The sequence below is a fragment of the Rhipicephalus microplus genome, chromosome X (genome assembly GCF_043290135.1).
Source record: "Rhipicephalus microplus isolate Deutch F79 chromosome X, USDA_Rmic, whole genome shotgun sequence".
NCBI lineage: Eukaryota > Metazoa > Arthropoda > Arachnida > Ixodida > Ixodidae > Rhipicephalus > Rhipicephalus microplus.
The window spans coordinates 372,821,341-372,848,697 of NC_134710.1; the positions used below are offsets into that span (position 1 = coordinate 372,821,341).

Consider the following 27,357-nt stretch of genomic DNA (forward strand, 5'->3'; position numbering starts at 1 on the left):
GTGCAAAAAAGTAAAACTGTTCACATCTCGGAAGAGCACGCTGTATAGTGTGGATATCGCACTGTGCAAGATAGAACACCAAAAAACAGGCGAGAAAGCAAACTGTGCTCTGCCGATTGGTCAGAAACTAACGCGTCCGCCTATACCATAGAGATAGGCACCGGATAACCTATGCCGTGCACCAGCGTTTCTTTCGCTGTTTTGCTTCCATAGCGCAATTCGGCCCGCAGGCGGGACATTGCCAGACGCGGAATCCTAAAAAGGCATGCAGATAGCATGATTGGTAACTTTAGATGAGTTCATTAGTACTGCACAACGCGAATGCTCTGTCTAAATGAGATGATAACGAAGATGAGAAATCTCTGATAACAGACCATTCATCAGGTCGCTTTTGACACCTACCGAATGGCCATCATTCCTCGGCGAGACAAAAATACAATAAAGAAAACAACGAGTGACGGACGTTTGATAAATCCCGATAAGATGCTTCTTGATTATTTTAGGGCTCGGATCATCAGGCTGTGTCTATTTTTTTTCTTTTTTATCTGCCATGGCGTATAGAGAAGTGACTAAGCCCAGGTCAGTTGATCAGCAATGAGCGTGCTGTGTTTGTCTTGTTCACTGTGCCCCAGCACGTTCGCACTGTTTACGGTGGACAGTGATGCTGACCATGGGAGCGCTGTGTACTCGAGGTAGGCGCTAATCATTCCTCACGCGAATTTATTAAATGGTTAGATTTTTTTTTTCGAAATGTAGGAATAGGAGAGGTTGGCACGTGCTATTATGATGGCCCTAGCTACTCCTTCTCACTTACCTGCATGCTAATGTGGGTAGACGAAGTTTATATATATATATATATAGACCTGTGTGTGTGTGTGAATGAGAGAGTGAACTGCGTACATAAGGATGAGCGGTCTCAGGAGGACGTTGTATACAAAAACCAGTAGAAAAGCACTTGGGAATAAAAACAAGAAAGCAAAGTTTATTCAGTGTTCCGACATGGGTCCGGCCTTCGTGAAGACTGCAGGACTACTACCGACAACGTCGTATCGAAACATCGCGATGTAGAGCAGAGGGAATGTGGGATCAACCGCCGTATTATAGAACGTCCCTTCACTCAACGCTTCACCTTGACTTGAAATAGTCTATGAGAGCGCCATCTCTTGGCAGACGAAGCCACTGTATATTGCCTATTTTCTGTAGCGTTTTTTAAAAAGCGCAGCGTCTATTTCAGTCGAGCAGCAGCGCAGTGCTCAACTTAGTCAAGTGAAGGGTGAAATTCGAGCCGAGGAGCGTTTGTGAATACGGGGGTTAGACACTATTAGCATAGCACAATATTATTTATTCACTAAGCTAAAAACAGTGTTTCCAAGGCCAATTTAGTTTACAAGCATAGACCCCCCAAACGGGCAAAATTGGTATAAGCACGACAGGCTGTGCGACGTCCATCAGCGGTCACTGGTTACCCATGAAGGCAAAAGGAAGACCTGCTTGCAATGAACTTGCCCCGTGTGGCATACGCTCCATGGACTCCGCTGCCCACCTCGGAATGCTGCACCTTTTAATATGTCACGCACCTTTTTTTTAAACTGCTTTAATGCAAAGGAAACCTATGGATCGCATGAAAAAAAAAAGCTGTCCTTCCGTGCCTACAACGGCACAGTCTAGAGCAGCAGCTTCGCCAAGCACTCACATAGACGAACCTAATTTGTTCAACAGCCGTAGCAGCGAGTTGTTCAATTTGCGCCATCAGTTTTATTAACTAGCTTCCGTGCACCGCTGCTCCAATCATAGATGCTGGCCTTCGATATCCGCCACTTATCCTTATTGCACTTATCTGAAATTGTCCTGCAACACATTTTTCTCTCTCTTTCTCTCAACTAGTTCGCAAATGAACTGTCTGAAATGAACTTGACGCACTTATTTTTTTCTGAAGTATTTCTAGAGTCGATAGTAAGTAATGTGGTATGCTTTTAGAAGTTTCTTGCGGCGAACGTCAGGTTTTGTGAACAATAATGTAATAGGCAGTGCCATAAAGATCGCAATCATGGCAAACGAAAACGGTGCTGCCTCAGCACTTCACCTGGGTCGTTCTTGTCTTCCCTACTGTCATTCGAACTCTTTCAACTAGCCCCTATACACACGATCTTTTGTGGCCAGGTAGTTTATTTTTTCTCGAATAATTCATCTCCGACATGATATCACATAATTATAAAGCGCGAAGTATTGTAATAAAGAAAGACAGAGTGTCATGGAAAGACTTCGAGTGCCAGCAATAACCGTGAATTTTTTTATTTTTGATGGCTAAAATCAAGTGTGTATCCGTGTATAATGATTTGATTTGAAAATGATTCGATATGCGGGGTGTAACGTCCCAAAACCACCATATGATTATGAGAGACGCCGTAGTGGAGGGCTCCGGAAATATTAGCCACCTGGGGTTCTTTAACGTGCACCCAAATGTGAGCACACGGGCCTACAACATTTCCGCCTCCATCGGAAATGCAGCCACCGCAGCCGGAATTTGATCGCGTCACCTGCGGGTGAGCAGCCGAGTGCCTCAGCCACTAGACCACCGTGGTGGGGCAAGTTCGAAGCGACGGGACAAGTATGCAAATGTTCAAATCGTAATGGACCCCACGAAGCTTCCTCAATAGATTACCCGAAATTAAAAGATAGATAGCTGTAATAAGACAAATGGCAAGAGACCATACATCACATAAGAATGTATGGTCTTTCGTTGTATGTCACGATGTAGGTCGTCACATTAACCCGCATGCTCTGGGATTGTACCAAAAACCTGCAAGGTGCTAACTCTAGAACACTTCCGATGCGGTGGGCCGCTGCATGCCTTGCGGAGCCTCAGCTTCGATTGATATGTGGGGTTCAACGTCCCAAAACCCCCATATGATTATGAGAGACGCCGTAGTGGATAGTGGAGGGCTCCGGAACTTTCAACCACTTGGGGTTCTTTAACGTGCACCCAATTCTGAGCAAACGAGCCTACAACATTTCCGCCTCCATCGGAAATGCAGCCGCCATAGGCGGGATTCGATCCCGCGACCTGCGGGTTAGCAGCCGAGTACCTTAGTCACTAGACCACCGCGGTGAGGCTACAGAACCCCAGCCTCGGCGACCAACTAAGGGCCGTCCAGCTGGCCTGCTAGGCGGCGGTGAGGCAAGGTCTCAACGTCCCCACGTGGTAGACCTAAGGCGCGGTCGGCGAAGGCTGTGCCGGACTATCAATATAATTTTTACTAAAAACCCCAGGGAAGGGTGGCGCACCTCATTGGTCATGCAGAAGTGGACCGGGTGGGCAGATGTCGTCGAGTGTGATGTGCTCTTATGCTTAGGCAAAAAACATGTTTTTGAGGGGGGGGGGGGGGGGGGGGAGCACGGGTCTGCTGTGCCACTCCTTGGCTACGCCACTGGCAGAAGCCGAAGCCACGTGAATTGGTGACGGCTGGTACAAACGAAAACACCACGAAAGACATGGACGCAAGTGACGCAGCTTGGCCTCCGTTGCCGAAGTCGCAGTGTCATGCAGATTCACAGAGCACTTTCGCAAGGTGCACCCTGCATCTACGACTGAAAAGTTGCCAGAAGAAGACAAATCAATCCCTATGGTGATTCAATCACTGTTAGACACACTTCGTGAGTTCGCCGGCAAGCTGAAATCACCATATGCTGAGTTCGTACGACAGGTACTGGATCTTTTATGTCCAGAGTTTGCAAGTCTTCACTATAGACACCACGACTGAAGGATCTACTTGAGAACGTTCTAGGCCTAAAATATTGCGTCCACTACTATTGAAAATACAAGTGTAGTTTAAGCTCACGTGTGCTTGTTTGGTATGTTCCCTTCTTTCTATCTCCACTATCTTTTAATCCTTCAATCTCATTCCCCTCGTGTAGGATAGAAAACCGAACGCGCGTTTGGTTCACCTTCCTGCCTTTTCTTCCTCCTTCACCGAAGCTAGACGGTAGGAATTCGATCAGAACTCTCCGAAATCGGCATGCAACAACAGCAGAAAGCAAAAAAAGTGGTCACAAATTTTGTGCAACCATGCTACGTAAATTGGTACAATTTTTTGTCTATCTTTTTTTTTCTAGCCTGAATTGGAGAATCTCATGCGCATGCGCGTGTTCGTAGCGTTAGCCTCATGAGAATGCCCCTTTTTTCTTTGTTTCCTTGTGTTGGGCTTCACTGTCAAAGGCTACATCAACTGTCCCAAGGGATTGTTATGCTAAATATTAAAGACCGATGTGCGGCGCCTATCAATGTTAATTTGCCATTTAATTCTGCAGAACAGTAACGTGTTTTGTAGTAAATAATGACATCGTGCGAAACACCGTCACAGAGGGCGCGATGATGTACCCACATCCACTGCCTCAATATATGGTTTACTTCACCAAACGAGAAGGAGAAAAACATAGGAACGAGCAAGTGTGCAAAAAGAGAAGTACTAGAGGGCACTGTATAACCTTTCATGCGTTCACTAAAGCCCTAGCAAAATCATAGATGATTTTCTTAAAAAGGATTAGTGAAAATTCGTTGCTTACAAACTTACTCGCCTCAACGTTGATGTACTCAATGAAAATCTTAGGATTCATCACGAAATGCACAAAACCATGGTGCATTTGCCCTTTGCCCCTCTCCGAAAAATCTTCACTTACTGCTTAAGTATCTTCCTGCTAATGCAAATCTTATGGAAAAAGCTAATTGTTTCTATGTCTACTACAGATATGACTGAAGTGCTGATGGCAGAATTGTGCACAAAACTGAACGCACCTCCAGATTTGCACTCCTAAACACACCAAAATGCCAGACGTGACCGAAATCAGCTAACGTTATTGCTTGCTGCATCTGTACAAGTGTTTTGGGTTATGCAGTGCCACGGGAGACTTGGCCAGTCGTGGGCTGTGTGTAAGTGTCCAGTCATGGGTCAAAATGAAGGCTATTCACATTGTGCACACGAAGTGCACACAAAAGTAATGTGCCTTGCACACAACATTAAGGTAATGCACATTGCTAAGTCAAAATGAAGGCAGTTATGCTGTAAGCATTGTATAAAGAAGGGGACACTAATCTTCTGGCGCCATTGCTGTGCTTCCGCAGTGCGCCACCAAGCATCGTCGAGCTGGGTTCGCGCAAGAGAAAAGCCGTTCGGATGCCGAACCTGCAGCGCTGGGCTATGGACTCCGAGAACTCCAAGAGCACGGCGTCCGCCAGGGGCGCCTCGGTGCCTTCCTTCCGGGCGTCTAACACCGGTGAGGTTTTCATACACTTCATTTCCTCTTTTTTTCTTCTTAAATGGCGATAAAATGAGGAAGACGCAGATCATCATAGAAAACTATCCCAGTGCATGCGTAGATTCTCGAGCGATGCAGTGTCACAATTCAAGTAATTCACAGTGCATTACTCGAGCAAGACCCCAAACATTTGAAGTTTGCTAATTCATTCATTCATTCATTCATTCCATCAATCATTCATTCATTCGTTCATTCATCAGTTCGTTCCTTCGTTCGTTCATTCATTCATGCATTTATTTACTTATTCATTCATTCATTCGTTCGTTCGTTAGTTAGTTTGTTCGTTCATTCATAATTAGTATTTTTGCGACGTTCAGTCGACGAGGTGTATTAAAGCCACGAAATAAACTGCAACACTTTTTTCTCCGCGCATCATTTCATGTAAACGTGAATGTTACACTTGTGACGCAAGCTAGCATATAATGAACTTTTATGAGTTGCACTGATTTCTGCTTGCATGTCAAAACGTCAAGAGGCGTGAACGACGCTTAAGGCAAAGAGATATGTATAACTGCCAGACAAATGAGCTGCAGCCGCTAAATTGATGGGAACATGTGATATGTACGAGAATAATTACCTCGTCCGTGCTTGTACAATCGATACATTGATAGTATAGAGAACGGTATTTGATATAGAGGACAATGTGTGAACAATTTTCCCGAGGGGGTGGGTATTTCAACCATGATTTTTGTACGTTCGTGTGAGCGTTTGTATGCGTGTCTGTATGTACCCATGTGAAATTGAAAAAATTCGAAAAAGTTTGAACCCTCCTCCCCCCATTCCACCTCCGTTTATGCCATTGGTGAATAAATGTGTAAGAGTCACGTAATGATAGTAATCTTGACGCTCCATTTCTACTGAAACGCCACGCATTCTTTCAACGTTAAGGTCACTCTTTTTTTTTCAAGTGTTTTCTTTTTTGTTCTCTGTCACTGTAAAATCACAAAAATACGTTACTAAGGTAAATATATTTTACCTCTGAGCGCGAATTTCTGGTGCGGTGATTTCTGCAAAATGTTCAGAAATATTCTGCACTGTGGTAATTTTACAGTGCGAAATTCATCTGTAGCTATCACTTCAAGAAGATGACGACAATACATACAATTCTGTAGTCTGTCAAAACATACGCGGCATACAGGACTAATAACTGAAAATGACGTTTCTGTATTGCAAGGTAAAAAGAAATACATTGTGTACACTTACGCTCAAAAATCATAATCTGGTACGCGTTTTGCCTTATAATAATGGGCTTAGGATTGATTATGACCGCCTGGGAATCCTTAACGTTCATGTAAATCTAAACGCACTTCATTCCAGCATTTGTTCCGACTTACCAACGCGCCCACAAAAGTGGGGTATCAAACCCGAAACCTACACCTCAAGAGCGTATTGCTACAGCTACCACCAAAGAGAATTGGCTGCGGTGCGTGTACCTATTGCCTGGTCATAAAGAGGGGGAGAGAGAGATGATGCCGTTTACAATCACGTCATGCAGCTCAATTGAACACTTTTGTCGAAAAAAGCAAACTTTTTGAAACCTGTGTGCCGATATATATCAAATTATATAGCGTGATCACTAAGTGACATAACCATTTTATTAGTCCTATATCAATGAGAGAAAACTATTATTGTACTTCAGATACATCGGCAGCTCGTACAAGAAATGTAACTTCGCTAAGTAGTCTCCATGCACGGCATGCTGCCCCACAGCAACTTGCCTTTCTGTCAGGGGTCACATTCTTGCATTTTTCATTCTTTTTTTTTTTCTATGACGATACGTGAATCAAAGTTTCCTTATAGAACAGTGATTCCAGTGTAACTGCGCTCGAGTCTTGTGCTATAGCCTATTACGAAGTGCCAAATTAAGAGGGGGAAATGAAACCGAATACTGGAAACTGAGACACGTACCTGCCAAAGACTGGACCACAGCTCTGCAGGCTTCACTAAGATCCTTGCCACCATTGCTGTTCACACTAACCAAGCTGCGCGTGCATGAAACGAGCTCGATTACACAGTTAAGCTCCAAAAAAGACGAAAACAACGACAAATTTGACCTTAGATGTGCTGGAAACAGCGCGTATCTTTTTGCCATGACAAAAAAAAAATTGGCCCGAATCTACATTTCACACTGTAAATGTCGTCAAAAGGCGATAGTCTTGCGTCTGGAGAGAGTTAACAAAACGTTTATTTGATGTTCTGCGAAAGAAAATCGGTGAATGGTATTCTGCAGGAGCTGCGTTAGAGTGCCTCGAGCGTGTGGCGGAGGCAAACTAGCGCATCTAGGCACGTTAGACACAAGTGCCATCTGGCAGTTATCTTCGAAAACGAAGGCGTGCACCCCGCGGAGAAAGATGAGCACCAGTCTCGGAGGTGATAAGGTGTAGAACGCAAAGCGACGGGCAGGTGCCACCACCTTGACGTCGTAGCAAAGCGTTGGAAACACCTTTTTGAGCATCGCGTTGCACTGTCAGTGCAGCACGAATAAACGCTACATTCCTTAGAGTTACTTGTGTGTGCCTCTTCTATTATAAAGACAGACATAGAAAACATCGAAGTGTTGTTGTGGCGCCTCATATATGCGCGATCATTTCTTTGTAATTGACAATCGCACAACTATGAAAGCTAAACCTTCAGCACTATTGGTGGGCGCTGCGGATGGGGTTGGCCGTTTAGTGTCGTTTGAGGTATCGTTAGGGTGGACAAACAGACAAATGTACAGACAGACAGATCAAAATTTTTTTGTTCAAGGTCCCCAAGAAAGACTATCGTCTTTAAGAAAGCGTCCCATGGTGGGAATCCGGAAAACCCCCGTTAGAGCCGCGTGAACTGTTTGTCCCGCACCCACTAGCGAATAAGAATTTGTGATTGATGGTAAGCGCTATCACCACCATGCCACTCAATAGACAGGCGATAAGCGACAGCCTTTCGAAAGTTAGAGCGTCCGATGCGGCGCGGAGGTCACTTCCGGTGCACAACTGATAAGCTCGCGGGCAAACCGCTCACCGCTGGTTGCATTCGCTTCAAACTTTCGCAACTGCAGGATGGTTACCGACATGTTTGCGAATCCTCCTCCCCCCTCTCCTATATGACCCCTTTTACCAGACTGCCATGGGCGTCACCGCGTTCTTCACGTGGTGACGTGTCCATTGATTAGCTCAGCCAGCCTCTGCTGCATTCATTTACAAAAGCTGTGAACTACACGGGTGCACGAGGACGAGTAAGCAATTACTGTGCTGAAGTTTGTCACTTACAATGACTGCGTGAATGGCGCCATACCCCAACGCTTCGTAACACCTATAAATGTCAAATATCAGTACACCCGATGCCTTTCTTTCTATTTGTGTTTTAATTCAGCTGGTTTACGCACATAAACCATGATTGATTGATATGTGGGGTTAACGTCCCAAAACCACCATACGATTATGAGAGACGCCGTATAGTGGAGGGCTCCAGAAATTTCGATCACCTGGGGTTCTTTAACGTGCACCCAAATCTGAGCACACAGGTCTGCAACAATTCCGCCTCCACCAGAAATGCAGCCGCCGAAGCCGGGATCCGAACCCGCGACCTGCGGCGCATGAACCAAGATAGTTATATGTGTGACATTCTAGTTGGTGAGGGCCGCTAAAGAGACCCACGCAACGCCGGGATGAAAAAAACGCAAACATAACTAAAGATGCTTTGTGCGCGTATCTTTTGTGACATTTATATCTCAGCAAACATGAACTCGCCCTTATCGTTTTGTAGTTCCTTAGCCTGCTCGGTTCCTGGGTACCCAATTCGGTACCGTTGCTCTAAAATATGCATATCATCACAGTTCGTTATCCACGTGTCCTTATTTGTTTTGGCACAGTAAGGATGAGTTGCTTTCACAAAGCCCTGAGAGGTGAATTCGTGTGTCTAGTCATATTCGCAAAACGAGCGAACGGAATCGCCTGAGTACTGTACGATTACTCGGATGCTTATTGCACGAGTGCTCGACTGTATACTCATGATAAGTGAGTTTTTTTTTCTTAGTTGTAGCGTGAACGACATCGTCTATAGTGCATTACTTTAACGGTAGACACCTTTTAGGTCATATTAAAAGTCACTTCAGTGTGATATTTTTGTCGCACTCAATCTTAGAGACTTCAAAAGATAAAGAGTACAGAAATGTGCACCATCACATTTTGAGACAATCATTCAATTTTTTGAATTCTTAATTTCTCTGTGTTTGTTTTCAAGGGCAGGGAGTCAAATATTACACTTTTGCAAAAGCTTTTTTTCATTGGTGCATTCTTCGGACTGAGGAGGTTAACGTGAACTTGAATGTAAAGCACGTGGGCATTTTCATACTTCGACATTATTGAAGTGCGGCTGCCGTACCCAGGAATCGAGCACGCAAGTGTGCGCTCAGCAGCGGAACGCCGCAGCCGCTCGGCAGGGTCGACTTTGTTACGCCACGTTGAAATGGCACCATCACTGCCAAGTGGTGAGCATATTAAAAAAACCGGGCTCGGAGATATGTTTTACAAGAAACACTTTCGTCGGCTGTGTTAAGTGATTATTATTCTTACTTGCTTTTTTGGTACTAATTGCATTTTGGTACGCACACACGCTCATACATACACGCACGTGCGCGCACACACACACGCACGCACGCACACACAATATACGTATATTCTAACGGGCTATGAAGTGCCTGTGCTTTCACTGAAGGGAAGTTGGAATGTTGCGGGGTTGAATAACGTGACACTATCGACGTTTTTTTGTGTGGTCCGTTGTGATATTGCTCAATAACAAGGTGTTGCATTGTCACCCTTCCGATAACGTTCTGATTACGACAGAGCATTCTGTCGAAGTCATGGGACTCTTTCCATCCAAAGGGATGGGCGTGCTTGGCATCGTGGTCATCCTTTATAACTTTCGGGGGAGGGGGGGGGTAGAGGGCACATAATAGCGCATTTTTTGCTAAAGCTCCTTGTTTCACCTAGTAAGAATGCTTCAAATGTGCTTAAGTTTTCATCCTGTACAGATGCCTGGAATTTTCCGATTGGTTTAATTGTGCACGTAATTTTCGTAGTGTAGTTGTTAGCAATTATGTTAGCAAAAAAAAAAAAAGACTGACGTTCCAAAAGGCAGTGTATGAGCACAAAACATTGGTATTTATTCTAAAAGAATCGTCAGGACATCTTTCTAGAAAACGGTGTGTGTTACTTCCTCGTGATGGTGGCAGTCAACTGATTCTTCGTGTTCAGAGGTGGCAAGCTTGGAAGCCAAAGCTTTTAGAGCGTTGACATAGTACCAGCGGAGCCATTGTGATACGTGAGAATTAACGCACATAGTTATGCAAAATTGAAAACATATACAGCCCCTTTCAGTAAATACCTCCTTCACAGTCGTTAAGAACTAAGAGTCAGAAGAAATGCATTTTCGAGGTGCAAAAAGTGAAATTTCTCAACGACAGTGGTTTTGACTCAGTTCTATGTAATTAAACTTTAATTTGTCGCATAGTGCATTAAGTTAAGTGCTGAAACTGGCGAAGACGTTTTGAGGACACAACTTCGCGACGAGATGGTGCTATAGACTGAAAATGATGGATGAACGAGGAACATTCTGTTTCTACTTTTGTGTTCTATTTTCCATTTTGTTTCACTCTGTGGTGTTCCTAACTTTCCCGATTGCTTGGTTATTGTACTAGTTTCTGTGGTTCCTATGGACTGAGTTGCTCTCGCTCTAAACACACACACTTATATATATATATATATATATATATATATATATATATATATATATATATATATATATATATATATATATATATATATATATATATATATATATATATATATATATATATATATATATATATATATATATATATATATATATATATATATATATATATATATATATATATATATATATATATATATATATATATATATATATATATACCAACTTGCAATACTCATCCATCCAGTATAGTCATACAAATACGAAAAGCTTAAGTCTTCTGGTGAGCAGTTAGGTCGTCTCAGCAAAATTGGAAGTCGTTAGGAACTGGAAGGAAAGAGGGGTACGAAGTGAGCGATAAATCGATGCCACCGTCTCCACGGTATCCGAGAGCTTATATTCTTGACAATATTATTCTGTTGGATTCGAGGGTGTCGCTGCGTAGTCGCTCTTGAAGCATAACTAATCACCCATGCGACTTGGTGCGGACGTACGGGTATGCATGCCCGTGGGTGACCTTGTTTGTGCGATCTCGTCTCGTGTATTATTGCACTAATTGGTAGCACTAAATGGCAAAAAGAACAAGCGAACCTGCTGAAACTGCAATGTCAGACCCGAGAGAAAGGAGCAGGCAGGTGCAACAGGGCTGCATCCAAGTCAATCTATTTCGCAATGGCATTTATGAGCAGGAGACAAACGCTTCAACGTCAGCAAGTGCCAGAGAACGCATAGTGGAGAATCGTACAATGTGTGATGCATTCAACATTGCGAGCACTGATCAGCTGAAAAATTTCGTGTTGCCGCTCGAGTTAAAATTTCAATGTGTGAAAGGAAAATAGAAACGCCGAGTAAGAAATCAATAGAGGATTGAATTTCAACTTGTGGATCACGTAGCAGTCGATGATAAATGGTTACACTTTTCTAATGGAGCCCTGTACAAATTTGTGATGACCATATGTTTATATCAGATAAAAAACTAAAGAATATGCGTATGCGTACCACACTATTGCTATGCGCATAGCAAGCACACTTTTATGGGTGTGTTTTGTGCGCTACGAAGGTATCTAATTAGACACCACTGATGCATGGTTATGAATTATTAGTAGGCTAAAAGCAGTGACTTCAACGCGCTGCTCACGGCTTCTTCAGCAGATATATCACGTACACATTATCTTAACGCTTTCTGCACAGCGTTAATTTCAGCGATATGTCGCATAGTCTCGAGAATTTCACTTACTTTATTAGATAACGGAGAACGCAAGAAATGCCATGATTGATTTCCAATAACAGGCCAGCCGGGAATGTTCCTATGGGCAGCCACCAAAAGGCGAATAGGTTACCCCTAGCGGCAAAAATTGGTTCAGGATCCATATTTTGGCATGCCTCATAATCATTAGCCAGGACGCTCAGCACCCTGTAACGTTTTTATTCTTGGTAGTTAAGGTGCACTCGTCCTTTGGAATACAAGGGAAGTTACTCCATTATAACATCTCGAAAACAATGCACCATATTTAGATGAGTCACGTAGTTTGAAGAACTGTAATATACGCTGTTGGTATCTGTACCGGTTCCGATTAATAAAAGAGCTTATAGCAATAGCAGTTCACGTTTCATTGTAAACAAAAAACCTCGACTACCCCACCCACCACCCTCTGATCACCACCTTCTTACAAAAAAACAAACACACAGAAAAAACTGGATGCTAAATTTTGAATATCATTTACCTGCTTGCGTAGGTTTTTTTTTTTTTTTGGAAACGTCGTCTATTTATTTTTATTTTTTCAAGAATGTCGTATATTAGCGGGATAGCGTTAAAAAGCTCGTTTTGCGGAAACTGCCGCATGGACATCATTGCTTGAGAGCGAAAAATTATCTTGCGCGTGGCCGAAAAGTTGAGAAAATTGCAGAGTAAATTATAATTTTTTTTAGATCTGAGGAGGATCAAACCCAGGCCGTTTTCGTGTCAAAGCAGGCGTTCTACCACACAGGGTCTTTTTGGAAACCCAATTTAACTAGTTTCATCTGCTTAGAAATGCAGTGATAACGTTCATGCTTGACAGACACGCGCGTCCTGAATACAGGTTTTTCAATTAAACATGTAATATCGCAGTAATATTGTATGGCACAAGCATATATATACATTGACATCGAGCCTCAGAAAATGTGATTATCATAACGAATTTACCGTTTAGAGCTAGCCATCCTTTACAAATTGCACACACGTTACTGCCCGTATTCAATTAAGACCGCGTAGTGAGGGCAAAGCGTGTTCGAATACATTTCACGCGCATAATTGCTCGTGGTTTAAATCATACTACCCATTACACAAAATGCAGCTATATGCGAAAGTTTCACTGACACAAGTCACTTTAAACTTCATCGGTTACACCATATAGATCCACAATTTCAACTTCTCGAGCAACACCACACAATAAAAAGTATGCACCAAATGGTTAAAGTACGCACTATAGGGACATTATATAGCTATTGCGTTCAATTCTGAAAGGGACCCACAACTGGCCGGAACAGGTGATTATAGATTTTGGTGGTAAGGAAAAGAGCGTGAGTTATGGTGACAGGTGAAAGCATACTTTTCGCGATCTGAGTAGGAGTTATATTCTTTAATCACGTTCAAAAGTGACCAAAACCGGCATATCGCGCCGCTAGCGCAAGAGCTATGAGCCTCAATTATGAAGCCCTAATAACTTTGCTGTGATTACTTAAAGCGCAGCGGAATAAGGGCTTAAATTTCAAATATGTACGTTATTGTTCATTTTCGTTTGTTTCTATGTGGCTTAAAAGGTAAACGAAGTAGAGTATGCAAAGTGGCGCTGCTCTCTTGCCGCGCGGCGTTTCGAGAGCAGCTCGGTTCCCGTCACGTCGGGCGCGTTGAAAGAAGCACGTGAGCTCGTGAATTCAATCACTGCGGCGGCTGCATTTCCGATGGAGGTGGAAATGTTGAAGGCCCGTGTGCTCAGATTTGGGTGCACGTTAAAGAACCCCTGGTGGTCGAAATTTCCGGAGCCCTCCACTATACGGCGTCTCTCATAGTCATGGTGGTTTTAGGACGTTAAACCCCACATATCAATCAATCAACTGCGGCACGCGAAATGCCATCGACCTACTGCTCTGTGGAGAATTGCTACCACCATAGAGTTTCCCAAAATTAACTAGAGGGCACTCTGGCGCTGCGATCGTTCAGCGATCATGGAAATGATGGGTAGTACGCACATTTGCCTAGTTTTCGTACTTGCGGACAGCGAATCGTACTTGCGGCTTCAATTATTGCTGTGTTTCAATTTTGTTTTGAAAGAAAGAACAAACCCTTTTGAACTTAGTGACTTGATTCGAAATGGTAAGCCTAAAATAATAAGGTTGTGAAGTGCAAACGGTGACCATTTGCTAATTTATGTTTTCGTGAAAAGACAGCTCTAAGCCGCACGAACACACACGGAGCCAGAAGCAGGCCAGAAGTACGAAAATTAGACAAATGTGTGTACCATCATTCCCATGCTCGCTGAAGCGCCGTGTGTTTCAGCTCCCATAGACACTAGCGCCAGAGTTAATTCCTCTAGTGTATATTAAGAAACTCTATGGCTACCACTTCATGCCTGCTGCTGGTGGTGGCGATGGTAGCGCTCCGCCGGATTTGTCGCTACCGCTGTTGTCCGTCGAAGCATGTCACTCTGTCGCTATTTGATGGAGACCCTACTTTTGCATTCGCATGCGAGCCAAAATTCGTTCCTTTAACTCGTTGTCGAGCGAGGACACATCGAAGCCGTCCAACTACAACCGCACGTGAACTATAGTATGCGTGAATTGTCGATCACGTGTAAACGCGGTGTTTCGTTTTCAAAGACTTGGCTTAGCTCTACTTGGCTAAAATAAGAAAAAACCGACTTGTGCACGGCCAAAATTACTTGCATAAGAAGCCCCAGAAAGTGCTGTAACTCTTGTAAAATAATTTAGCACGCTAAGAAGTAGTGGTGGCGAGCCTGCAGGCTTGACAAACACAACATTACGTGTTTGTACTATAAGGGCTTCGCTTTTCGTCGCTGCTGTTGTTACACTGGCGTATAAACGCTATCACGATCGCATACACTGTTTGCAGCATGTCTCCTTAAGACTGCATAATCACCGCAAATAGGAAAATTCCGATTATAAATATTCTACGTTGTTTCCCACGTTACCATTCCGTACGTGATTACAAGCTCTGACTGGTAAGCTATCCATTGCACTCAAGAAAACGGGTACCATAAATAGTGGTTGTGGGTTCCTTTAAAGTCAAAACTCACTTGCCAACAGTTTCTTTCGGTGTGTTTTTAAAGTTGGATAAGTCATTTTTTTTACTTCCCAAAATTTTCACATTCATATTTTTTTTTACTAAATGCTTTGTTTCTTTTTCCCTTTCCGCAAAGAGAGAAAATTTTTTTTCGAGTGCGGGTAAGCATGTTTCCTGTAAAGAATGTTTCTAATTAATCTTCATCGCTTGTCCATTGTTCTTGATTTTCCCCTGTCCATTGTTTCCCTTTGATGTTCTCGATTATCTTGTTATAGGTTTGTTTTATTTTATTTTCACATGTCCACTTGTGCCAATTCATGTCGACAGGGAAGTGTTAACAAATATGAGAAGTGTGAAGAGGGCTTTTTCAGATCGCTTACTTCACCATCACACAACAGAATGCCGCACTCAAAGCGTTGCTAAGGCATTCTTTATTATGTCCAAAAGGACTGATTGTTCTTCACTTTGTACTTTCCCTGCAGGAGGTAGAGGTGGGTTTGCAAGCAAACGTAGCGTGTTTGAATGTAGCATACCCCCCCCCCCCCTCGCACGCATTTTGGTGCATTAATAACAATGTCTGGGATCTCCTGTCCCGAAACCACGATATGATTTGAATGACACCGTAGCGGAGGGTTGCGGAAAGTTCGACCACCTGGAGTTTTTTTATAGATTAAAAAAATAGGCTCCGACTATGTACATTTTCTAGACAAGCTCGTCAAATAACTAAGAAAGCCGGGACGTTCTCATTTTATGAGTATCACAGTGCTGCGCGCCGCACAGACGCTCAATTTCGAAAAACAATTTCCATGCCTCTCTCCAGTGCCTGTCCAGTCCTCCTGGTCCACGAAGTGACGTAAGGGTGCTGATGGGCAACTTTACGTAGCACTGACTTCGCATATTGGTCCTGTGCACTACGAAACGGCGCCTCATCCTTGCAATAATGCGCTTTTGTTCGCGCATTTGCCGCGCGCTGGGGTGACCCTGTCGCGCTGCTCACACACGATCAACACACAGGGGAAGGCTTTCTCGGTCGTTGGCTGCGTGCTGATGACATAATCGTTGATGTCGTGTTACGTTTCCGAAGCGGGCGTAGTCAAGACAGTGGAATACGCTTACTCATCTTGGCAGCCGAGAAAGCAGGATGACCAAGAAAACCAGTTGAAGTGGGTAACTTAATTATTACAACACTTATTCGTAAAATTTTGAAGCATGTTGACATCGTCCAAGTGCGCAGTTATTGCTTCATGATACATTTCGGCCCACGGGGCTGCGCACTGGTCCGTTAACGTCCGCCTAAATCTAAGTACACGATGCTCGAGCATTCGCCTCCATCGAAAATGGGTGCCGCGCTCGCTTGGCTAGCACTGACGCTTGTGTGCCCCATATTTCGGCATGCAAACATAGAAATCTGTGCGATTGGAAGTGAAGTGCAACAGAATCGAAAGTGTAGCTAGTTGGATATGCATGGCATAACTGTACTTTAAGCGCACGAAGAAACACAAAGGAACAGAGGACAAGCGCTTGTCCTTTGTCCCTTCGTGTTTCATCATGCGTTGAAACTATACAGTGATTGGAGGTGATCAATAGCGAGCCTGCTTTAGGAAGGCATAGAACGAAAAATACTGATTAGCACGCTTCGAAACAGGTGTATCAAGGTATACCAGCTCCATGTCAACGTTATCGTGGAGGCGTCGTGCCGTTTCACTGGTATAGCGAAATCACCTGCACGCTGCCGTCAGAGCATCATGTGATTCAGACGCAGCGGACACACTCTGGCGCCAGCCAATATCACGGAATTGTTGCACCAGCAGATCGCAACAGGCGGTCATGCGATCACAGCAGCTCAAAGCTTCAACCAAGCAGTTCTGGCCATCGCAGTAAGGGGTGGCTCCATTTTCTTTTCCTGCGAATAGCGCTTTCAAGTATCATGAATCTGCCTACCAATCAGGCCAAATTGTGAGCAAGGGTGCCGTCTGGCGTGGCCAACTTGTACAGGTACTGGTTCATGATTTGAAACGCGCGCACACAGACACGCGGTTAAAACACTTCTCCATCAAGTATTTAGGTGTAGGTGGATGTTGAAGGACTGCAGGTGGCAAAAACTTTATGTGGAGTCCCGCAGTTCACTGGTTTGACAACTCTGCTGGCAAAGGCTACGCATATATAGATCATGCACCTTTTCTTTTCTTTTTTACAGAAAACGAGGATATTGGCAACACTATACTGATATATATATATATATATATATATGAATATATATATATATATATATATATATATATATATATATATATATATATATATATATATATATATATATATATATATATATTGGGGGTGTGACAACTTTGCCAGGATGTACTTTAATAATACTAATAGCTGAGGTTTTACGTGCCGAACCACCATGTGATAATAAGGCGTGCCGTAGTGAAGAGCCCCGGAAAATTTCAAAAGCGAATACAGCGCTAGTCTTAAATCCCGGTGCAACGAGACCAAAGAAGACGAGTGCTGACTTCACCCTGTATTTTGAAGAACAGACAATTTATGAAAAACGAAAACAGGCGATTAAAAAAGTGTTAGCATGCCATAAAATACGCCCTCTTCTGAAACACGAAGAGAGGGTGTCGACGTCTTTTTGGTGCCTAAAAAACTTTCCCGACTTTGTGTTAAGACTTATATTGTGGCCAAGGCGCGTAATGAAGTTAGTAAAAAAAGGATGCAACTGCAAGCAAATAGATAGCAACTACAGCGATTACTACCTTTCTTGGACAATTACTAACATTTGCAGCCTGTTTAGTATACCTACGTTAGTAAACATTTAGTAAACTGGAATGAAATATGTAGCAACTGCAGCGTTTACTAACTTTCTTGCCCTGTTACTACCTATATACTATGAAGCCATTTAGTCTCTCATATATATAGTGGGTAATACCTATTGCAATAATTTTTAAAAAGAAACGTCTTGACGTATCATCTGTGAACAGAAAAATGACGATAAAGGTATGCCTACATGGCTCAAGAAAAAAGGTTTGTTTTAAGGTACGCAACCGAGATGTGTAAGCGTCATTCTGCTATTGTCAAAACGTAGAAGTATAAGCTAATGAACAATAAGCAAGTGCTACACGTTTTGCAATAGACAATTACAACAAACTTAGTAAGCTACGACAAACTAAGAAGACAGGCGGATTGAGATTAACCAGACGGCCACAATTACTCCGGAGTCCCTCACAATAGTTATTCCTTCACTAACCGTATTGTTGAGGTATCCACGGTGAACCGACGCAGGCCAGCAGTCAAGAAGACGATGAGCACAAATACGGTGTGTCTCGCAATGATAATATCGGGGTTTTTGGCACGTAAAAGCCCCTAAACGATTAGTACCTTTTAACCGCCGATATATTAGCACTCTGGAACATTCACATGCACTGAGACTGTGTTGATGAGTTCGGTACTTTGTTTCGGCTGCTCTATATAGTGCTTTCTTGTTACCGTTTCATAATAAATTATGGCATATCACTTTTTATAAATATGCCTGATTAAAATTCTTGTGCTACATAATATGAACAATAAGGATGAGCTGGATCACATTCAGCAAGCATTCTCAAACCATGACTGGTAATCTGCCACTAACCCTCAAGAGGAAGAATACAACAGCTGCATCTTGCCGGTATACTTACCTACGCAGCCGAAACCTGGAGGCTTACAAAGAGGGTTCAGCTTAAATTGAGGACGGCGCAGCGAGTGATGGAAAGGATAATGATTGATGTAAGGTAAAGAGAGAAGTAGAGAGCATAGTGGGTGAGGGAACAAACCGTGGTTAAGGATATTATAGTTGAAATTAAGAAGAAGAAATGGACATGGGCTGGGCATGTAACACGTAGGAAGGATAACCACTGGTCATTAAGGCTAACTGACTGGTTCGCAGAGGAGGCAAACGCACGAAGGTGAGACAGAAACTTAGGTGGGCCGATGAGATTAAAAAGTTCGCAGGTACAACGTGGCAGCAGAAAGCACAAGACCGGTTTGATTGGCAGATCATGGGAGAGGGCTTTGCCCTGCAGTGGGTGTAGTCAGGCTGATGATGATGATGGTGGTGATGATGATACTACGTCCTAACCAGGTAGTATAGTATAGTGCTCTAGGCTACCATTTTTATATAATTCATCCTGAAACACAAATGCTCACCTGTGCCTGATATGCTTCTTCAAAATAGGGGCTATATATATACTCCAGTAGTCGCTTACTTAGTACTTAAGCGTAGTGAACTTCTTATGTCTATGAATTCTTCGCACTCATCACACACCACGCAACATTAACCAAAGTTGTTTAGTATTGAGACATTATTTGACTATTATAAACAATGAAGTAATAATAAGACAAAATGAACATGGTAGTATCGGTTACTACTTTCCTTTATTAAAACATTACAGAGTTACTACCCATGGTCGGTAACGACTAGGGTTGTGACAGTTACTAAATGCTGGAAATAATAGCAAAGATAGTAACTGTTGCCACTCTCACCGTAACTAACTGCACTTACTAGCAGGGTTGTAACATATGTGACAAACAATTTCTACCCCAAAGTTAGCAAGTACTACTGCCTTTTTTTTAATAGTGGAGTCCTTGTAGCATTAAACAGGACAAGAAGTGGGTTATCTGTTCCAAAAGAGGGGTGCACAAGATACCCGTATACTGTGGTCTGTCCTACGTGGGGCAGACACTCTGAACATCTGACTGTAGGAACACAGCAACTACGTGCAGAAAGCGAGAGATGGCTTTCTTGGTATGCACTGCGCCCAACGTTACTGTATTCCGTTCTTCGAAAGGACGAGTGCCTCAGCAAATCAATCTAGCGTAAACTCTAGGCTAATCACAGAAGATGCAGCAATCGCTGAGGGTGACACTGTTAGAAAGCCTTCAATAACTTCAACTGAATAAGGAACTTGCTTTCTTGCGCCTATATACGCATACACTCTTGCTCTTTTTGACCAGACTCTTCCTGCTTTGTTTGTTTAGAGTGTTCCCTTATGTTAGCTTCGTCCTTCGGAAAGGGGCGTTTATTATCGCATACTGTCACTTCACAGCGAAAGCTATTATGACACCACAACACCGGTCACGCGCGGTGCCGTAGTTGTCTGCCGCCACCGCCGGTGTCTGTAACCAATATCGCACGAAATAAGAAAAAAACTTAAACACCAAATATATGTGGTGACATGTGGGTATTTGAACCCGGGTCCACAGTCTGCCATCTGAGTATTTTACCGCTGAGCCTTGCCGGTGCTTTTTTCTTTAATACATAAATATAATGCATTGAAATGTTGTGAGATATAGCTATACAATGAATCGTTTCAATATTAGGCTCACGTGCACACATGCACAAGACAATTTCATACAGTCCAATGACCCTTCAAAAGTCCGCTAAACAAACACACTTGTCCAGAAGTCCAAGCCACTCCGGAACAGGGTCCAAAGTTTCTACAACACTGCGCACATTGGCTGCCTGTTCTGAGAAAACAGACTTTGTCGAGCGAGGTGGCTCAGCATGTCTGTCAATCATGTGGCTCCTCCATGATGAATGAAGTCCATATAACGTATTTAAATTGTATTGCGCATTATTGTTAAGGGTCATTCTGAGTGGCAGAAACCTAACACCATGAGCTGTAATAAGAAATCCTTTTATGATGGTTCTCTTAAGAATTATTCAGAAATGACATGCATCACAGCAATGAATAAAACAGTGCTCTATTGTTTCGGGCTCGTTGCACAGTCTGCAATTTAGAGACCAGGGCACGTATATACCTTTTTCATGAAGCGACGCCTTTACAGGTAATGTGGAGGTGTGTAGTTCAAAGAGAAACATTTTCGCTGCTGGCGATATGCACACTTTATGCACACGGTAGAACACATCATGACCAGTTCGAGATAAATATGGCGGTTGCTAAACAGGTTCAGGGAAAAGGGTGCTGACAAGTGTAGCGGTGAGTGTCGTTTTGTATACTCTGTATTGATATTCTAAAGTGAATCTGGCTTTCAAAAACTGCATAGCCTCAACAATCTTTTCAAGAAACCCCCCCCCCCCGCTCCCCCATTGCGAGTTTTCAGCAACTCTTGTCGTGACAAAAAGAAAAGGAAGGTGGTAAGCAAGACGATTCCAAAAAAAAAAAAAAAAACAGTTGACACACATCCTTAAGGTAAGAAAAAATTTGCATCACCAGTTTTCGTAAAAACAAATGCACAAGACTAAGCCCCCTCCTTCTCAAGCGAAAAAAAAAAGGTTCTATCCTCGCATGGCTTTCCATGAAGAACTGATAATAAAGCAGACAATTATTTTGGACTCGTTCACAAACTTGACTTGGGCAGGCTTGATGTCTGGAGAGGAATGGCGTTATAATTAATATGAGTAATAAAGCGTTTTAGAACAGCAAAGAAAAAGCCAGGCGTCACACAATGCGAATCACGTAACAAGTGGGTCATCCGATGCTCCAACACATTACAAAACCTTGTTCTTCATGACGTATTAACTCTGGGGTATACCCACTTCAGGCGTAATTCTTCATCGTCGTCAGCCACTGAATGCAACACAAAATTCGCACCAAATTCGTTGCAAGTGTTTAGCGGATACCATGCTTCTCTGAAGAATGATGAGGTCTGCAGAATGGATAGCACGGTGTATGCCGGCCTATACTACACATAATTTATGGGTATTTATGACGTATGGGTACCCAGCAACGGTGCTTCTTGAATTTACCCAAGGAGTGTTTAGAAAAAGCTGTGAAAGGCCACTCTTCCTGCTTTCGCTGTGACTGTGCTGCGCGTTCCGCGCAGTCCTGGTGATTTTTTTTTTAATTGAACACTTTCGCACTGCGAAATTTCCGGAGCCTTCCACTACAGCGTCTCTCATAACCGTATCGTGGTTTCGGGACGTGTAATCTCACATATCAAGCACTTTCGCACTGACATTTCACAGCACCCGAGTCTCTAGCATTCCACTTGCATCGAACCACCTCGGTCAAGATCGAACCTACGACCGACTCGAATACGAGGCGAACGAGGATATACTTTCACGATATCAAGATTTGGCGAGACTACTCACGCATATGAGTGAGTTTCTGGCTCTCCGCTTTATAAGATAGTATATACACGATTGGTACCGTGAGCGAACTATATGTCGTTCGTATACAGGTCGATAAATTTGGTGGTAAACTCAATCCGTCTTCGAACGAGATCTTCAATCTGAAACGAGATTTGTGCAGTTGCTTCGAGAAAACCACTACTTCTTTCGCGCTAGCATCAAGTTCTAAAAATGAGCCCGACGAAAGAACCTGTCGGCGCGACAGCAAATACAGATACAATAGCTCTCAACAGTCGGGTTCTCTCGTGGTGAGATACGATTACACAGATGTGTAAACTTTGCGATGTCGAATATTGATGTCGGCCCACCGTTTATCGGCGCTTGCTGCAACCCCGAACGACGTGAATGTTACAAACTGCTGATTTGAAATCATTTCAGTCGAAACAGAATCATGACAACGGCTTTCTCTCACCTACTTGGTTTGAGTTTAGCTCAGACTTGTCATTATTGAAAGCGAAACGATGAACTAGACATGTGGACTGCGCTTTATATGCAGCTAGACTGAACGATATGTGACAGCAATAAGGTGCGGGCGACTAGTGAGTGCTGAAGTTTATGCATTCATGCATTCGTATTTACAATCTGGTTTACTTTTTATGCACAACTAAAGGATAATGAACAAGCGCAAGTATATCCAAAATGTCAGAGCGAAATGTGTTCACTCAGTGACCAATCGCACAATGTTTGGCCAAATGGTGCTCGGTTGGATGATTATGTCGGCGCTTTCGAAACGAAATGCTGCAATGCGCTGTCACTTCAACGAAGCCTCGCGGTTGTAAGTCACGTCGGTGCCGACCTAGCATGACAAAAGGCTGTTTGAATTCACACATGATCGCGCTTAAAGTATACAACCAAACGGCCGATCAATGGCACTGGTTTCTTGTGGACATCTCTGACGGCTAGTGGTGTTCTCGGGAATTTTGATTGGTGCAGCTAGGCAGACCTCTTTGTATGTATACGTGCCTCCATGCATTACCTTTGCCCACGCTTCATTTAAAATTAGAATATTTTGTTTTGTGAACTACTGCGGCTTCTCGTGACTAGGGTTGCATAGCCAAGTAATGCTGTCTTCTTGAGCAGGTCACACTGCCGCCTGCCTACAGCTTCAGCACCTGGAATATACTGCAGCCTCACTGGCCATATAGAAACGAAAGGTCATACAGCTGTAATTTCTGTTTTGCCCTTTCCAGTCTGTGGAGTGACTTTCAGTTTTTACTATCGGACTTTCAGCTTGCATGCTTCCGCCTCTCTACGTCCAACCTGTGCTTGAATTCCTTCCGGTCTACACTTGAAACCCGGGTATGTTTAGATAATAAAGGCATCTGCATTAATCGACAAACACACTTATGAGCCGACTCAAGACGACTCAGATCGAGTCGTGAGTCTGAGTGAGTACGAATGAGTATTACTCTGGTCGTTGGAGTCAGAAGAGGTCCATTTGAGGAAAAGTTTAGTGAGTTTTAGTTCGAGTAAGTCAGGTCGAGAAAAAGTTGGCGATTCTGTGTCAAAGTGAGCCCTAAGCGCAAAATGAAAACAGTTTGATACTTCTTGACCTTTTTGTTTCAGGTCACTATACTACCTCTCTGCCTTTATCTCAATCTATTCTTTCTCTCTCTCTCTCTCTCTCTCTGTCCCTCTCTCCTTATATATATATATATATATATATATATATATATATATATATATATATATATATATATATATATATATATATATATATATATATATATATATATATAAGAAATTATCATTTTCATTTTAACGGCCAAAGATGGAGACACTCGCGTGTTTTACGTAAAAGTGTCTATACGCACTACGCGAAACGCAGCGTCCTTGTGTACGCAACCGACGCTCCAGACGGAAACTCGTTAATGACCGAGACGCTCCACAATAAATACGCTGATATTATGTTAGCAACCTTGTTTTGAGCAAGCATACGCAGCAAGCAGAAACGGCTGAATATTCTCCGTTTTTCGCGTGAAAGAAGAAGCATAAGGAAAACAAATGGCCCGAATCTACACGTTACACTGTAAATGTCGTCGGAAGACGATAGTCTTGCGTCAGGAGAGAGTGAACAAAATGTTTATTTGATGTTCTGCGCAAAAAAATCGGTGAATGGTATTCTGAAGGCGCTGTGTTAGAGTGCCTCGAGCGTGTAGCGGAGGCGAACAAGCGCATCTAGGCACGTTAGACACAAGCACCATATGGCAGTTATCTTCGAAAACGGAGGCGTGCGCGACCGTGGAGAAAGATGCGCGCCAGCCTTGGAGGTGATAAGGTGCAAAATGCAAAGCGACGTGCAGGTGCCACCACTGTGTCGTCGTAGCAAAATATTGGAAACACCTTCTGGGGTATCACGTTGCACTATCAGCGCAGCGCAATAAACGCTAGAGTCTTTAGAGTTAGTTGTGTGTGCCTATTCTAGTATAAAGGCAGACATACAAAACGTAGACGTGTTTTTATGGCACCTCAGATATGCGTAATATTTGTTTTTTTGAATTGAAAATCGCACAGCTATGAACGCTAAACCTTGAGCAATATTGGTGGGCGCTGCGGATGGGGTTGGCCGTTTGGTGCCGTTTGAGGCATCGTTAGGGCGGACAAACAGACGTACAGACAGACCAAAATTTTTCCGTCGAAGGACCCTAAGAAAGACTACCGTCTTTAAAAAAAAAAAAGCGTAGATGCAAGGGGGCCCTCGTTTTCGCGCAGTCATTCTTCCTCAACAGCCATCCTTCGTAACAAACTTTTCCTTTGAGGCTTCGGTGATACATTCGCTCGGCTTAACCCTGCGCACGCTCATTGATTCCACGCCGGCGCAGCAGCCTTCTGTGGGAGGAAGTGAGAGCGAGGAGAAAGAGCTCTGGCATGCCAAACTGGCACGAGAAAGAGAGAGAGTCGGTGAGAACGAGCGTGGGCAATCAATACGCGCGCGCGGACCCTGTCCATTGTTTCCGCTTTAGGGGCGTCGCTGTGTGACTAGGGCCGTGCAGTGCGCCCGGCTTCGTGGGGCCCTAATGGTACGACGTGTGTGCGTAAGAGTACGCGCCTGCGAGCCCATATGACCCTCACATACATACGCATAAATATATCGCCACGCATCCGGAGTGAGTTTTTAATCAACCCGCCATGTGTGAACGTGCGGGCCGCTCTCTCGGGCTTCAGCGGGGAGCTCGCGCAGGCTATAAGCGACACGCCTGCGTGAATGTAGGTGAAATTTTTGCCTAGGTAACAGAAGAAAAGAAGATATTAATAGGGAATCAGGAAGCCCTATTTTTTTTTTATTCCGGCCAGCCGCATTGCACTCAATTTATGCATCGTTAGTCCAATAGTGACACGAATGAAATATAATAAGGAAAGAAAGCGAAGGTGTATCTATAGGTTAATGAAAAAGAAAGGTGAAAAACGACTAAGTGGTTTGGGCCATGAATAAGCGATTTCTGTATGTTACGAGCGTGACTTTTTCATGCGTCTTTCTTCCTGGACGACTTCAAGTATAAGCGGACTATTAGCGAAATGGTGAACGCAGTGACCTCGAACGTTTTATTCGTGTGATGGGGCAGTGTGCTTTAGGACTTTAATTTATCCGTGTTCAAGCGCAAAAAAGCTAACTTTTTGGTCGTGTCCAACGTCTTTGAAGTGAATGCGCGCACAGTTCAGCGTGTTTTTGTCTTATGTAAGAGTGTTCATGAAAATGCGTGCAACCGTGAATGTAGCCGGAGCAAATTTTTATGTGAAGACCTGTCTTCATCAGAGAGGCAAAAACTTGGAGGTCGCTTGAGCTTCGCTTTCGAGAGTAGAACGTGACAGCGTGATCGGGCCCTGCGCGCTTCGTCTTCTCCATTGCTATAGCCTTGCTTCGTCTTTCTCGCGGTAAGTCTCAACTCTACCGCAAAAAGCCAACAACTCTGAGTTGTTGGCTTTTTATCATCCTGGAAACTTTACGGTAATTACAATTATGAAATGCCCACTCCGCCATAACTTTTTTTTTCTTTTGCTAATCAGTCAAGGGTTCACTACGTGTGTGTTATAGGCAACACGTGAACATAGGCAGCTTATCACTTTGCTGTTACTTTTGCAGCTGACGATGATTGACTATACGTCTCAGTTCTTTGTAGTGGGTGGGCCTTTAAAACACCCACTTGTTGAGCAATTCACACGTTTCAACTCCTGGCGCAATTCTATGTTTCTACCTCACAGTTTTTAGATGCGTCAAGGAGACTCCTACTGGTATACATGGCATTGATATAGCCTTTTTTTTTTCCCTAGCAGTTCCGAGAATTGCGTGGCTCTGTGGTAGAACACCTGTTGGCCACGCATATACTGTCGGGGTTTTATTCATATTATAGGACAAAAGGTTCAATTTTTTGTTTTATTTCCATCTTTTTTTTCTTTTTTCTCTCGCTACCAGCGACTCCGACACCGGCATTTTTGCGAAACGAGCTCTTTAACGTTATCGCGTTAACAGATTCGGTGTTAAGAGAAATATGCACAACGGAGAATTGAGAGTATAGAAGTTCCCCTGTTTGAAGTTGAATACTTCCAGTTATCTGTATTTTTGTTTTCTTTTTCACCTAATTGTCGAAACAGGTAAATATCTAAACAACCCGCGGCCATGTCACGCTATAGCTACAGCTCGTGTTATCTAGAAGGGTTTGCCCGTATAACACTATCCTTGTACGTACAAGTCACAGAATGTCCACAGTTGTGTCGACGTTCTGATCCTGATCTCCTCCTTTGTTACAAAAGCGTACCGCCAGCCGTTCTAACCATTACTTTCATAGGAGCGAGCTTATGAGCCTTGAATCTCGCATTGAATCTCGCACATATTTTTCGCAGGCTACTTTCAGCAGAATTCCTATGTGTATATGAGTATGAAGTAGCTTGGATGGATTAGAATGTCACATGTCGCCAT

At 43.4% G+C, this 27,357-nt stretch overlaps 1 protein-coding gene across 1 annotated transcript in view; it reads left to right on the forward strand.

Moving 5' to 3' along the window:
* The first annotated feature begins 609 nt into the window (after positions 1-609).
* LOC119161076 (LIM homeobox transcription factor 1-beta) overlaps positions 610-27,357 on the forward strand; it is a 160,509-nt gene continuing 133,761 nt past the window's right edge. Inside the window, exons 1-2 of the mRNA XM_075879986.1 lie at positions 610-692; positions 5,120-5,271. Coding sequence (XP_075736101.1) covers positions 5,172-5,271 — 100 coding nt within the window. The 5' untranslated portion in view covers positions 610-692; positions 5,120-5,171. The remainder of the gene's footprint in view (positions 693-5,119; positions 5,272-27,357) is intronic.